Genomic DNA, 16,216 nt, shown 5'->3' on the forward strand with positions numbered 1-16,216 from the left:
ATTTTTTTTGTTTAGAATGTTTGTGTGATAACATAAGCGGGTTAAATGTTTTGCCGCTCGCTTGAGAAACAATATATGAATCTAGAAGTAAATGCAAAAGTGAAAAGCATTGACTAATGTGTTGCTTATATTTACTGCGTTTAAACTCGTCTAGGAAAAATGACTGTATTGTGTACAAAAACGAATCACAATGATGAAAAAGCATTTTCAATAATGTTTGAATTTGAAATCAAAATATTTTATAAATATGTTTGTGGAAGTCAGGCTTGTGCTGTCACAAAAATCAAACAAACTGCATGATCAAACATTTAGGTGAAATATATATTCTTCAAAATGTCTAAAAAATGCTCTGCTCCACCCCTTAAATTAAAAAACATTGTTACATTTGTTTAATGCAGTTATGAAAAGAAAAGCTTTATATTCGAGAATTTACAATCAAGGCAAAAAAAAAATTAAAATGAAAACCATTTTGGTGGAGCAGACGTCACTCCTGAATGTAAACATGTTTAACGTGGTCTGGATGTAGTTTTGCTGGGTTTTGAGACCTTTGACCTCAGCAACACATCAGCTGTTCTTTTCATTAGTTTTGCTATTTTAATTATTTGTCATTTACTATTGGTGACCCAATAGTACCAATAGAATCAATCATAAGGGTCCATTTTTGAAATTGAAAGCTGAACAAATAAGCTTTCTGTTGATGTACGGTTTGTTAGGATAGACAATGTTTAGCCGAGATACAACTGTTGAAAATCTGAGGGTGCTAAAAATATCTGAATATTGATAAAATCGCCTTTAAAGTTGTCCAAATGAAGTCCTTAGCAATGCAAAATTTGAGTTTTTATATATTTATGGTAGAAAATTTACAAAATATCTTCATAGAACATGATCTTTACTTAATATCGTAATGATTTTTGTCATAAAAGGAAAATAATTTTATCCCATACAAAGTATTGTTGGCCATATTGCTAAAAAAAAACCTGTGCCACTTAAGAATGGTTTTAATCACATTTTTGTGATTCTAAAATGTTTATTATAATATTTAGTATGTTGGAGTATCATGAGTAAGACATCACACAAAAGAAAACGTAGTTCTCATTTGACCAAAACATTATAGACAATTTATTGTACATTAGAGTTTCAAGTGTCAGAAAAGAGCCAGTGAATGAAAGACATTCAGGTCTGTGGCGTCAAAGTCAAACATCAACAAATGCAACAATTATTAATGACACACAGTTGGTTGATCATGTGGCAGGATGCTGTTCTGATGAAGAACATTAAACAGCAGCAGCAGCAGCAGCACCAGTGTCTCTTGTGTTAGGCTTTAGTTTGTTGTAAGTGTGTGTGCATTTTATTTGAGAAAACCGTCCTCTAATGAAACAGACTGGTGCTCAAACAGCACATCTCCATCACACGACTCCTCAAGTCAACATCAAATGATGCTCACAATAATCTTATGACATGTTCAATGCACAAATTCAGGAAATGATGGAAAAGAGAAGGCTATTTCAGAGGAGGGGCGAGTTATTATATTTTGATCAAAGATTTATTCAGAAGCGCACGGACATGAATTAGCAAAGAGAATACGCTGCAAAAAATGCTTTTCTTACTTTGATTTTTTGTCTTGTTTCCAGCAAAATATCTGCAAATTCTTAAATCAAGATGGATTTTCTAGATGAGTCAAAATAAAAAAAGAAGTCAGAATCAAGCGAGTTTTTGCTTAGAACAAGCTGAATAATCTGCCAATAGTGCAAGAAAAAAAAATCTTATTTCAAACAGAAAACAAGATTATTTTTCTTACCGCATTGGCAGATTATTTAGTTTGTTTCAAGCAAAATCACACTTTATTTTGACTTGTTTTTTCTGAACACAATAAAATGTTTACTCATCTAGAAAATGTCTTGTTTCCAGCCAAAATACCTGCAAATTCTTAAACCAAGAAGGATTTTCTAGACAAGTAAAAAATATTTTCTAGTTTTCAGAAAAAATAAAATTAAGTGCGTTTTTGCTTGAAAGAAGCAAAATAATCTGCCAATGGGGTCAGAAAAAATAAACTTGTTTTCTGTTATTATTTTGCTCGCTTCAAGCAAAAACTTAATTAACACTTAATTTTGACAAAAATAATTTTTACTTTTCTACAAAATCCGTCTTGATTTAAGAATTTTTAGATATTTTGGCTGGAAGCAAGACAACAAATCAAAGTAAGAAAAGCATTTTTTGCAGTGTAGAGTCAATTTCATGTTGACTTTAAAAACTCAGACGTGTGTAATTGAGCATCCGGTCTTTCAAGAGTTCAAAAATACTATCTAAAATCGAAAAACCCAACAGGGCCGAAGGCTGCATTCATAAATACTGATACTGAGCTACAACATCATTCACATACAATACTCTAGTGAGTCATTTCATATCACCATCAGAACCATCCGGAGTCAAACAAAAGTGCTTTTGCTCTTTCAAAGCCAAATATATTTGCTCTATTGTGATTCAGATTGAAATCACTGGCGAAAACTGACGACTGAAGGAAAGTCCAATACTGGAAGTGTGACTAAGTGCAAAAAGTCTGTCGAGGAGGTTGTAAAAACAAAAAGATGAATTTCGGAAGTATTTCTGTCTTGTTTTCTAATGCAAATGTTTAAACATTCATTTATCAAGATATATTCGAAACTAGAGGCTAAATAACTTGTGTCTTGTTTTCTTAAAAAAAGCAATGAAAATTATATATTATTTGCAAGAATGTTCCGAAAAACAAACAGACTTCAAAGGGGAAAATAGATCCAATTATAATATGAATGTTGTTTTCTTTCATTCTTACTCTTTGGTTCTGCTTTCAATAAAATGATTTTCTTCCTTAGATTTTTTTGTCTTGTTTCCAGCCAAAATATCTAAAAATTCTTAAAACAAGAAGGATTTTCTAGACAAGTAAAAATTATTTTCTTGTTTTCAGAAAAAAAAAAAAAAAAAAAAAAAAAACCAAGTCAAAATTAAGTGAGTTTTTACTTGAAACAAGCTAAATAACCTGCCAATGGGGTAAGAAAATAATAATCTTGTTTTCAGTTTAAATAAGACTTTTTTGCTTACCCCATTTTGTTGTTCTAAGCAAAAACTAAATTTAATTTTGACTTGTTTTTTCTGAAAACAAGACAATGATTTTTAGTAGTTTAGAAAAGGTTTTTTATAGATATTTTAGCTGGAACAAGACTAAAAAAAAGAAAAACATTTTTTGCAGTGATTAAAATGATCTAAACACTGCAAAAAATGCCTTTCTTACTTATTTTTTGTCTTGTTTCCAGCCAAAACATCTCATTTCTAGAGAGTAAAAATTATTTTCTTGTTTTCAGAAAATATATATATATAAAAAAAAAAAAGTTTTTGCTTGGAACAAAAATCTTATTTCAAACAGAAAACAATGATGCACTTAGTTTTTTCTGAAAACAAGACAATATTTTTTACTGGTCTAGAAAATCCTTCTTGATTTAAGAATTTGTAATTATTCTGGTTGGAAACAAGACAAAAATCTAAGAAAAGCAATTTTTAGCGACATGAAGACTATCAAAATTACGCAAGTTTTTTTCTAATTCACGGGGAAACAATTTGTTTTGACACTGCAGACAAAAACATTTTCATGCTCCTGTCAAGTTTGAGATTTCTGAGTGTTTTTTCAGACTAGTGGAAAGAAAACATCCAAAAAGCACTGTTTAGTGTTTCTTTTATAGCACTTTATCTTATTTGTGTCAATCCATATTTTTAAAGGCCACGAGTTTTTTCTCCTACACTGAGATATAAATCTCCACTTCAGCAGCACTTACACCAAACTTTACATTTTTATTCCCGTCTATATCCTGAAGGTTTTTACAGAGGGATTTGTTCAGATATAATTTGCTTGATATTATACAACATTTTATTCCCCAGAAAACTGTAAAAAATATGCATCGTTTTCTGCCTGTTCTAAGAATTTTCGGAATTATGGACCGACTAAATGAGATTTGCAAAATCCCCTCTGTAAAAACGTTTGACTCTAATATGTTAAAAAAATTAAACAAGAATTTTGAAACTGACTTCATCCAGTCTTTAGATTTTTGTTCTAGAAATGTATGCAAATTAGCGCATATTTCATTAAATAATGTCTCATTTGCATATTAAATCCTAACATTTGAGAAAACTTGTAATACAAAAAATGTTTGCAATTATCAAACTGGGTAAGTAAGGTGATAACTATTAGTTAATTTTCTACCCTATTCACCTGCAGTGTCTCGTCTTAATTTTAGTAGATTTTTTTTTATAAACAAGACTGAATATAATGTTGTTTTGCTTCTAAAGACAAAAGTAACTTGATTTAGACGTGTTTCGATTGTATTAGAAAACAAGGCAAAAACTCATCATTCTAACAATGGAAAAACTGATAAATGGACTACAGACGATCCTCTACATCAGTGACTCGTACAGTTAAAGGTTAACTTGCACAGTATTTACAGATTAAATATGAAAAGTGGCCCACAGCTGAGGCGTAATATAGAAATGAATATAAATACGATGCATTGTTTATGAAGTGTCTATTCTACTAAACGAGTGATTTGAGGAGGTGTTCGTTCACGTCTACCCTTACAAGTGAGCACTACATATCTTCATCTGGTCACGGCTGTGTTTCAGTCTTTGTCTGGTGAGTCTCTCAAACCCTGATCTGGTATCCGTTCACATCGGCCGCGGGTCCCGCCGACCCGGGACGCTTCTCCACTGACAGCCTGTGAAAACAGTGCCACCTATGGGTCAGATGCTGTGCTGTAATTGTATAAGTGCAGTAAATGATCTGTAAGTACCGTCTGTCGCTTTGGCTGTTCTTGCGCATCGGGCTGCCTGGGTTCCTCAGAGGAGATCCCATGTCCTTCTTCCTGTCTTTAGATGGTGATGGAGGAGCAGCTTTACCAATCTGAAACACACAGACAATATGCATATATACTAAACCAGTCTTAAGTAGAACAGGTATATTTGTAGCAATAGCCAAAAACACATTGTATGGCTCAAAATGATTGATTTTTCTTTCATGCCAAAATAATTAGGATATTAAGGGCAGACACTGCAAGTAAAACAGTTTTTTCATGCACCTGTCAAGATTGAGATTTTGGGCTTTTTGGTGTTTCATAAAGTGTTTTTTCAGAACATCCAAAAGACACTGTTAAGTCTTTCTTTTATAGCACTTTATCTATTTGTGTCAATAGATTTCAATTACAATACAGATTTTTAAAGGCCATGAGTTTTTTTCTCCTACACTGAGATATAAATCTCCACTTCAGTAGCACTTACACACACCACACTTTACATTTGTGTTCCTGTCTATATCCTGAAGGTTTTTACAGAGGGATTTGTTCAGATAGAATTTGCTTGATTTTATACCGAATCCCTAATATTTTATTTCCCCCAGTTTTTTCTCAATTATGGAGTGACAAAAATGAGATCCAAAATTCCATCTGTGAAAACTTTTGGCTTTTGAAAATTAAAACAAGAAATTTTGAAACTGTCTTCATCCAGTGTTTAGATTTTTGTGCTAGAAATGTCTGCACGTATTTAATTAAATAATACCTCATTTGCATATTTAAACCTAACATTGTACAAAACTTGTAATACAAAAAATGTTTGCAATTATCAATGTAATCAATCAATTGGGTAAGTAAGGGGATAACTATTAGTTAATTTTTTTTACCCTACTCACCTGCAGTGTCTCACCTCTAAGTGAAGATCTTACATTCATAAAAACTTCATTTAGACAACTTTAAAGGCAATTTTCTCACTATTAATTAATTAATTAATTTTTTTGCACCCTCAGATTCCAGATTTTCAATAGTTGTTTCTCGGACAAATATTGTCCTATCATAACAAACCATACATCAATGGAAAAAGCTTATTTAGTTGTTTTCAGGTGATGCATAAATCTCGATTCCAAAAAATTGAATCTTATGACTGGTTTTGTGGTCTATGGACATGTATATATTTATGTGTTTTTGTTGAGTACTCCATCTATCAGGCTTTTATGGCTCAGATAGTCTGATACAGTGAGAATATTAATAAAAAGCACAATTTAGTTGTATTCAGAGACACAAACTGATCTAAAATACGCCAAAATAAAAGTCAACATTCATAAATGTTAGTATTGTAATTTTACTGTTGATCTGTTAAATAAGATAAAAAGACAAAAATAATTCCAACAGCTCTATTAATACATTTATTCTAACATTCTCCTTTGCTCAGCAAGGCTGCATTTATTTGTAGATTAAAAACACATGCCTGATTCAAGAAGGGGCTCTTAAAAATGGCCAAAGAATATTAGTTTACTAACTCATTCATTTTAAGTTCAGTTGTGGTTTGTTGGTAGGCTATAATGTCTACTAGAATGTTACAAATGTTCAGTGTTAAATAAATATTTTTAAATTGATTTTTTGTAATTGATTTTTTACTTTGAAAAGCAAGACAAAACTGTAAAAAGCACATTTTGGCTATTTAATTTACGCAATGGTGAAAAAAAAAGGAAAAACACGAAAAACCGTCCTCTGTAATCGGCCTTCGGCCAAGTGTTTAATTTTGTTCGGCTTTGGCCAAGAATTTTCATCCATAAACATAAGTTCATTACAAACACATCTCAAAACCTCCATTGATGCCGGAAATTTTGAGATTGGATCGGAATTTACATGATCTCCATTCGCAAATGTGGACAAGCATTACGATTCAAATCTAACACAAATGAATTATGGAGTGCCACAAGGCTCTATATTAGGTCCTCTGTCATTGTCATTGCACATGCTTCTTATAGCAGACTTTAATAGGAAACAACTAATTTGTTTTCATTGTTAAGCTAATGAAAGCTCTATATCTACTTTTTTATTTACTTTTAAATTTATGCAATGGTAAAAAAAAAAAAAAAAAAAAAAATTTTTTTTTTTTTTTTTTTGCTTCAGCTTCGGCCAAGAATTTTCATTTCGGTGCATCCCTCAAAATCTCTGATAGCACCTTTGTTTCTGTCAGCAGTAGTATGAGTAAACCACAGCGTATCATCCGTACCTTCAACCTCATGTCCCGAGTGTGTCTCTCCAACTCTTTCCTCAGCTCTTCTTTGGATAGTTTGTCCACGTCCAGCACCGAATGCTTCCAGTCGATCTGCTCCACGCTGTGAGGGTCGTGTGACACGTAATGACCGATCTTGACCTTGCAGAGCGTGTGCCAGTATCTGCGATAGGCCAGCTGGAACTCCTGCAGGAGCTCGGTGAGCGTTTTGTACTCCGGGGGTTTGTACATCAGGTCCTCGCGGCGGCTGATGCCCAGAGCACCGAAGCGACCGCCGCTGTGGACGCCCAGCACAATGTGACGGAAATGACTCCCTGAGAACTGCGTTTTAAAGCTGAGTGGAAACCGCTCGACGGTCGGCATGCTGTTGGTGAGGTAACTGACAGGTCAGCGGTGTTAAGGCACTCATATATTCAACAAACAGGTGTTATCAAGTACAAGAAAAATGTTAAAGTCAGCATGAAATGAAAACTGCTTTCTAAATGCATGTTATAGATGTTATTGTAAAAGATTCATCCATGTACACTACCGTTCAAAAGTTTGGGGTCAGTAAGATTTTTAGTGTTTTTTAAAGAAGTCTCTTCTGCTCATCAAGGCTGCATTTATTCGATCATAAACACTGAGAAAAACAGTAATATTGCAAAATGTTATTACAATATAAAATAATGGTTTTTATTTTAATATACTACAAAATAAAATTTATTCCTGTGATGCAAAGCTGAATTTTTATCAGCTGTTACTCCAGTCTTCAGTGTCACATGATCCTTCAGAAATCATTCTAATATGCTGATTTATTATTAGAATGATCAATGCTGGATAATATCAACAGTTGTGCTGACAAAATTTTTTTTTTGGAACCTGTGATTTTTTTTTTCAGGATTCTTTCACGAATAACAAGTTTAAAAAGTACAGTGTTTATTCAAAATATGAATATTTTATAACAATGTAAATTATTTATTATTAACTAATACATCCTTGGTGAAATAAAAGTATTATTTCTTTAAAAAAAGAAAAAAAAAAGAAAGAAACAATAAAAATGTACTGACCCCAAACTTTTGAACGGTAGTGTATGTTTCATTAAAAATTAGGAGATAATGCCTTTTTTTTTTTTATCAAAAATGTCATAAATGCAAGCTTGCACTGAGCATTCTCTACATTTTTTGAGTTGCACGTTCACTTCTCAATATACAATCAACAACTGATGCACAAAAAAAGTTTTCAATAAACCATTTCAATCAGATTTACTTATGATTCCCTCACAATATGGAAGAACAGCGACTACTGCCAAATAAACATCATGACTTTAAAAGCTGAAAGAACTGATGCTTTGATTCTTTAGCCATACCAACAACAAACTGTCTCTAAATACTTTCTGGTCTTATTTTGAATTATTCACCAGTATGTGTTATTTTAAAGTAACACTTCTATTGAAATGTAATAATCTTGGAAGCAAATTCTGTTTTCGGCTGATGTCTTATTCTGCCAGTTTCACTCAAGCCTGTCTGACAGAGCACTTTTCTGGACCCAGCAGTCAATAACCTTTACAAATCTGTCTAAGCCCTTAATTCTGGACATCTCCAGGACACCCAAGAAATCCTCTTGTTGCCTACATCCCTCTTTCTGTCATTAAAATGTCTAGAAGATTTCTGAAAGACTGTTTTGAGCATCCAGTACCACAAGTTAATTACAGACCCATCTCAAATGCTCCGTTTATGGCAGAAATGTTGAGTTTAGATCAGATTTTATATTATCTACCATTAGTATTTGTGGACAAGCATTAAGACGTATGCTTTATCGACTGTTTGGGTGAAAGATAAACTGTCAAATCTAACACAAATGAAGTATGGAGTGCCACAAGGCTCTGTATTTGGTCCTCTGTTGTTTTCATTGCACATGCTTCTTATTGCAGACTTTAATGGGAAACAACAAGTTTGTCTTCATTGATAAGCTGATGACAGCTCTATATTTACTCTATACTCTATATATGAGTTAATTGAGTGTATTTTGTATGATAAAACAAACATAATTGTTCAAATGAAAATAATAAATTCTTGCAATGCTTTACTTGCTGCAGCTAGAGCTCTTACCAAAACCAGCACTTTTCAGTCCAGATTGTTTTCGAATGTCATTCAGAAGCAGCTGACATTGAAGGAAGGAAAAGTTCAAAAACTGAACCAATCACAAACACAACTTGTTACATTTTTTACATTCACAAAGGTCTAAAATTGTTAATATTTTCAATGCAGATTTCAGTGAAGTTCAAAGAGAAGGATACATTCCGAGGATAACGGCTTCCAAACATTTGATTGGTAGAGATTCTCTTGTCATTTCCTTGGCAATGTCCATCAATCTGAGAAACAAATTGTAGGTTACAATGCAGTAAGAGACTGTATGCAATTAAGCCTAAAATATTTTAAAAAAATTAATGAAAAGTATTCTGAAAAATGATGCATTCTACCAACAAGGTCTATTAATAATAATCAAATGCATTAAATGCAGTGAAACAAAAGTTCTATTGTTGGTAAAAATATGGATCATTAATATTATCAAATGTTTATGGAAATCATCATCAAAAATGCTTTATCTTCAAATTAAAAGCAGAGTTGTACTGCTAGCCTGCAGCATTGCATTGAAAAAGCCTTTGAAATTACAATTATATTCCAGATTTGAATTTCAGTAACAGTAACAAATGCAGAAATACAATGGAATCACTGCAAAAAATGTTACTTTTTTTCTTACTTTTTTTTTTTTTTGGTCTTGTTTCCAGCCAAAATATCTGAAATTATTTTCTAAACTAATAGAAATGGTCTTGTTTTCAGTAAAAAAAAAAAAAAAAAAAAAACTAATCAAAATTAAGTGTGCTTTTGCTTGAAACAAGCCAAAAATTGCCAATGGGGAAAGAAAAAAAGAATCTAGCTTTTTTGTTTGAAATAAGATATTTTTGCCGACCCCATTAGCAGATTATTTTGCTTGTTCTAAGCAAAAACTCACTTCATTTGACTTGTTTCTTTCTGAAAATGAGAAAAAAAAAAATCTCGTCTAGAAAATCCTTGTCGATTTAAGAATTTTTGAGAAATTTTGGCTTCAAACAAGACAAAAAAATCTAAGTAGGAAAAGCATTTTTGGCAGTGATTCCATTGTTTTTCTGCTTTCTTTCAAATTCAAATGAAAATTCTGCATTCTGTTACTGCTGAAATCCAAATCTGGAAAAGAACTGTTGAAAGATAAAGCTTTAAGAGTGGAAACAGACGCGTGGACGGGTCTTACGCTGTGAGCGGCCTAATCTTCTTGATCTCAAAAAACTGTGTTCCAGTGTGATTGTATCTGACAGACAAAGTTAAGCCCAGAACAGTCAGGTGACAAACAACGCACTATATAGTTTAAAGACAATAACTTATATTAAGAGTGAAATATATCATGAGGATTCTTCAGAATATATTTATGCAGGGAAACTCTTATGTTACAAAGTATCATGCAACAGTCGTGACATACATTGGGCCAAACCACCAACGCACACAATGTTTCATTGTTCTTGACATTTGCTGATATTTCGGCTGTCCTCCTTATTATCATCATCATCATCATCATGAGTGTAAGAAGAACTGAACTCTTATGGCCTAAAGTCCTCTGCCTACAACACAACAATAAGCTGAATCATGATCAAATGTAATGGAAAACAACTGCCAAACCCAACGTTTATATTCACTGATTTCCATGTGCCTTTTTTGCTGTCAAATCTTCACAGATGTTTTATCAAGTAAATCTAAGAATAACTTCCATGAGTCCAACGATCCATGAATCATTTTGTAGAAAAATCAATGAATCTCAAATCTGATCATCAGGGTCTTCTGAGGAACGTTTGTTTTCATAAGCTTTACTTCCAAAGCATCTCACATCTTTTGAGGAACATTTATTTGTTCATCTCTCAATCATCATTGGATTGCATTGTATTATATGTTTGGATCATTTCAATCTCTTACTAAATCAATCATTATCATTAAATTATCAATCATCTTACTAAGACATATTACTGGACATACAGAGTAAACACAGATATTTAGATCATTTTATATATTTTTGTATAGTATAAAGATCTCACTGATTTACATTACAATGTCATCATATAAATGTCAGCATCTGCAGCAAATTTCTAATGCTCAGTTTGAGTGTCTTAAATAAAAATTTTCTCCTCTATATTCTCACTGTATCAGATTATATGAGCTGTAAATGTTCCTGATGGAGCAAATATGATAATAAAAAAAACATATGCAAACCATTTTTAGATTTTGTCTAAAGGTTCAACTTAAAAAATAAAAAGTGAATTTCTTGACTATTATTTTACATGTGAGGCTTGATGTTAATGCTTTAAAAACATCACAACTCACATTAGAAATGGAAAAAATAAATTCTGACTTTCACATCAGGGTTTAAAGAGATCAATTTCTGCCTGTTAATCACGCAAAACTTCACAAAGACTTCAAAAACTTGAAAAATAAGTTATATTTTATGCTTTTTTAGCTCTATTATTACTTTTTTTGGAGTTTGGTAGCACATACCACCATCCACTTTTAAGTACATGAGTTTTTAGGTGAACTATTTAATGAACTTTAGCTCATTGCTGACTGATTCCTAGAAGCTTTGCTTTCACTGTTCCTCAGTGGAGGAATGATCTTCCCAAGCCTCCAAAACATCTCACATCTTTTGAGGAACATTTCTTTGTTCATCTCTCAATCATTATTGCATTTCAATCTCATCTTACTAAGACATATTATTGGAGATATAGAGCGAATGCTGATATTTAGATCATTTTATGTCAATATCTGCTTTTTTATCTGTAAAACTGATTTACATTCTCATGATATTAGATTATATGAGCCGTAAAAATTTGATGGAGCAAATAACTCAATAAATAAATAAATAAATAAATAAATAAATAAATAAATATGCAAACCATTTTTTTCTTAGACTGTTTTTAGATTTTGTCTAAAAGTTAAATAAAAAATAATTTTCCTGACTATTATTTCACATGTCAGGCTTGATGTTAATGCTTTAACAACATCACAACTCACATGAGAAATGGAAATTTAAATCGTACTTACTAAATACTCAAAAAAAAAATTGTTCTGTCTTTAACATCAGGGTTTACAGAGATCAATTTCTGTCTGTTAATCACACAAAACTACCATGAGACTCGAAAAAACTTGAAATATAAGTTATATTTTATGCTTTTTTAGCTCTATTATTACTTTTTTCTTTTTGGAGTTTGGTAGCATAAACCACCACCCACACGATTTTCTAGCTTAACTATTTCTTTAATTGAATTTTTCTATGAATTTTAGCTCATGCTGACTGTTTCCTGACCAGCGTGCATAAAAGAGTCTGGGTCACTCCTTACTGAAATATTATAAAGTTTATAGAGCATGCAGTGATTATATGAAACAACTGATTAAAGGACATGAAATGACTGTAAACTGTGACATTATGCATGTGGAGTGTGAAAGGATACTGCAAGTCCCTGATGTATCTCTGTATGGCTTCCAGGCGCTGGGGAATACTGCTGTTGGGCTGGAATGTAGGCACACTTGGTACTGGAATCTACAGGGTTAAAATAGAGTTAACAGCTGGTCAAATCACATTCGTTTAGATTAATGACAGACTATTATATATAGACCCGACTGAATAGTTGCCATATTTGATTTAGTGTTGCATGCAAGTAATGCCATAGATCTATTTTTAGTTTCAAAACGAACCTTTCAGAAATCAGTTCTTAAAATAGCTATTTCTTTATTAATGTGAAGAACGTTTTTAAAAAATCTAAAGAAGCTTGTGTGCAATGGAAAGAAACTTTCAATAAAGAAACTGTTCATATATCAGTCATTGAATCTGACATCAGCTGAGCAGTGATGGTGACACTATGTTCAGCTGAACTCAGATATTGATTAGATGCATCTGATTAGATCAGTCCACAAGGGATGAATTAAAGAAATAAAGCCAGCAAGTCAGATGGAAAGCAGCCTACAAGCTGTTGAGATATTACTGATAACCACAGAGAGTGCTGCAGCGATGATGTTTTTTCATCGGACAAAACCCGGAAATGACTTTTAATTTGAGCACTTCTGCTTCCATCATCTGTAAGTTGAGTTTTTCTAATGGGTTTTTAGTTAAATGCCTAATATAAGATCTGTGGTGACCATAAGCTCAAGATATTTTCATGCTTTATTCTACAACAGAAAATACATCTGTCTGGACATTAGTCTTTTAGACTTTAAATTCTGATTATTATGATGAACAAAACATGCAATAATCATGTTTTGTTAGTTTTTTAGACACAGCTTATTTTCTGCAAAGAGCCAATGGAAAATCCAGATGGGTTTTGCAATTTGGGTGATGTTAACTTACAGGAATGCATACAAAAACACACCACCACTTTTATAAACAGACATTCTGAGACCACTAGTGAAAATCATCATTTTGGAAAGAACCGTTGGAGCTTTATGAGCAAAACCTGATCATATCCTTTGTCTGAAATATTTCAAAGAACATTTTCCGAGTTTTTCAACGTGGTCTCAGACTTTTAGGTCTTAATGTATTTAAAATGTGACCCTGGAGCACAAAAAACAAGTCTTAAGTAGCACATACACTCTTAAAAATAAAAATCTTTAAAAAGTTTGTCACAGTGATGCCATAGAAGAACCATTTTTGGTTCCACAAAGAACCATACAGAGTCAAAGGTTCTTAAAACAACTATTTCTTGCTTACCTTCTTATAATCTGAAGAACCTTCTTTCGGCACAAAGACACTTTTGTGAAACAGAAAGGTTCTTCAGATGGAACCATTTAGACAAAAAGGTTCTTCTATGGCATCATTTTTAAGAGTGTAGCCAAAAACACATTTTAAGGGTCAATATTATTGATTTTTATGCCAAAAAACACTAGGATATTAAGTAATTATAATGTTTCATGAAGATATTTAGTGAATTTCCTACTGTAAATATATCTAAACGTTTTTTGATTAGTAATATGCATTGCTAAGAACTTCATTCGAACAACTTTAAAGGCAATTTTCTCAATATATATATATATATTCTCTCTATCTATCTACCCTCAGATGCCAGATTTTCAAAAAGTTGTATCTCAGCCAAACATTGTCCTATCCTAACCATACATCAATGGAATGCGTATTTCTTTGGTTTTCAGCTGATGGTTTTGTGGTCCAGGTTCACAAATGACCATGAGAGAAACATCTTGAAGTCACAGTTGAAAGCAGTGACCAACAGGAGTATTTTCCTCACTCAAGTCAAGAAGACAACTCCTCATTGTGAAAGCTCTACCTTGGGGAGGTCGCTGGTTCCCCGTATCCTCTTGGCCACCGCTTCTCCATCCGGGTGTATGCGGGCGACGTGCCTCCACATCTGCTCCCAGGTCTCCTCGTTTACAGGCAGACCGCCCCTGTTGATAATGAATGGGATCCCTCCATCTCGTAGATCTTCTCCTTCATCCTCCTGCTCCTCGTCCCGCTCCTCGACTCCGTCCAAACTGAAAGCGGTCCTCGGCATTTTCAGTCCAACAGAAGAACACGGCTGACTCGAGCAAGTCCTGATTCCCGGCGTCTTGTGGATGATTCTCCTCGGTGAGGAGCCGTGGGGGACCGTCCCACAACAGGACACCGGCATGGACGGCTCACAGCCCGATTTCCAGGACCTTCGGTTTAGAAACTGCTGTGGGCCCCTAGAAACCTTCTGACCTCTGGGTCCAGAGCGACGGCCCTCAGCGGGACGGCTGGGGTGTCCGAACACAATCTGACCCCCAGCCAAAACTCTGTCAACATATATCAACCAGCATACTAGTTCTGAAACTGTGATTCAAACACAAACACAACCTTTAGCTGTTGATCAGAGCTGAAATCCCATTATAAAGTCAAGAAGATTCTGATGCTTACAGCAACACTGGACTGACTCCCATCTGTTTTATAGAGAAACCACCGTATCAGATGAGAAACGAACAGCATTTCATTTTAGATCAACGATTTAAACACAGCAAGCGACCACGGAGAACACAAAAGTCACGCGGAGGCGTTTAAATACAGGTTTATGTGATGAAAATGAGCAACATTACAGACAATGAGAGGACAGCCGCTCCTCTGACGTCACCGGACCGCTCGCGCTCGTGCTCGCGCTCGCTTTCTGTCACCGAATTAAACACGACACGATGCACTACAGTCGTTTTCCGTGTTCTGCTTCTTTTGGTTTCGGTGTACAGTCCGAGCCATCGCCCTGCCGGTTCGCAGATCCCGTTAGACGACGCTGATTGCGATGCCCGATTCATCAACGACTCGTTCTTGTGAACAGAATCATTTAAAAGATTCAGTTGAACCGATTCGCGAAGCGTTTGTATTTTTGTATTAATCTGATGTTGGAGCAATATTATTACGTTTAAAAGTATTAGACCTGAGAAATTACACTATTTTAATCTATTATTGAGTGTTATAAAGTTGTTATTAACAATAATAATAATACTGAATGACACATTTGACACCTAATTATAATAAACAGTGTTAAACAATTTTGTGATAAAACAAAAGAACGATCTAATGCAGAATTTGTTGGGGAAGGCTTTTGAACACATAATGTTGTCAGTAATAATAATAATAATTATTATTATTATAAATAATTATAACAGTTTGATAACATTTGACGCAGCTTAATAACAAATAGTGTTAAACGACAGTTTTATGACATAAATCGAAGTAAAATTCCGGGTGGAAGACTTTTGAGCGATGACTCGGTTCTGAATCGGTTCATTAAAACGAACCGTCCGAACGAACCGATTGGCTAAAATGACTCGGATTTTCCAGCGCTGAGGACGTGGTTGACTCTCCCAGAGCTCTGGTTTGATGCGCATGCGCACAATGACAAGATTAGTGCTTGGAAAAAGGCATCTTCAATTAAAGTTCTCAAAGAAAAACTAAATCAATTGTTCTCACTGAAAATGTATGCATTAAAATGTTTAATGCATGCATGCATTAAAATATTAAAAGTCTAGGCTAGGCATACTGGAACATAACAATTAAATAATTGTTGGTTGGTTTTTACAAAACACAAAACAATGCTGAAAACAGCATTACACATTTTGAGAAAACCACTCCAAACTAAATAATTCAAATCCTGGCC

The 16,216-nt window shown here is 33.7% G+C and overlaps 1 protein-coding gene across 1 annotated transcript; it reads right to left on the bottom strand.

Annotated features, from left to right (window-relative positions):
- Window positions 1-4,450: 4,450 nt before the first annotated feature.
- On the bottom strand, window positions 4,451-15,046 carry LOC141296065 (tubulinyl-Tyr carboxypeptidase 1-like). Its single transcript, XM_073827345.1, has 7 exons — window positions 14,378-15,046; window positions 12,554-12,642; window positions 10,315-10,371; window positions 9,323-9,397; window positions 7,045-7,426; window positions 4,812-4,921; window positions 4,451-4,736 (listed from the first exon to the last, which is right to left on the bottom strand). The coding sequence occupies exons 1-7, from the start codon at window positions 14,717-14,719 to the stop codon at window positions 4,664-4,666; spliced, it is 1,128 nt and encodes a 375-aa protein (XP_073683446.1). The 5' UTR covers window positions 14,720-15,046; the 3' UTR covers window positions 4,451-4,663.
- Between the last annotated feature and the right edge of the window lie 1,170 nt (window positions 15,047-16,216).

The sequence above is a fragment of the Garra rufa genome, chromosome 21, assembly GCF_049309525.1.
Source record: "Garra rufa chromosome 21, GarRuf1.0, whole genome shotgun sequence".
NCBI classification, from domain to species: Eukaryota; Metazoa; Chordata; class Actinopteri; order Cypriniformes; family Cyprinidae; genus Garra; species Garra rufa.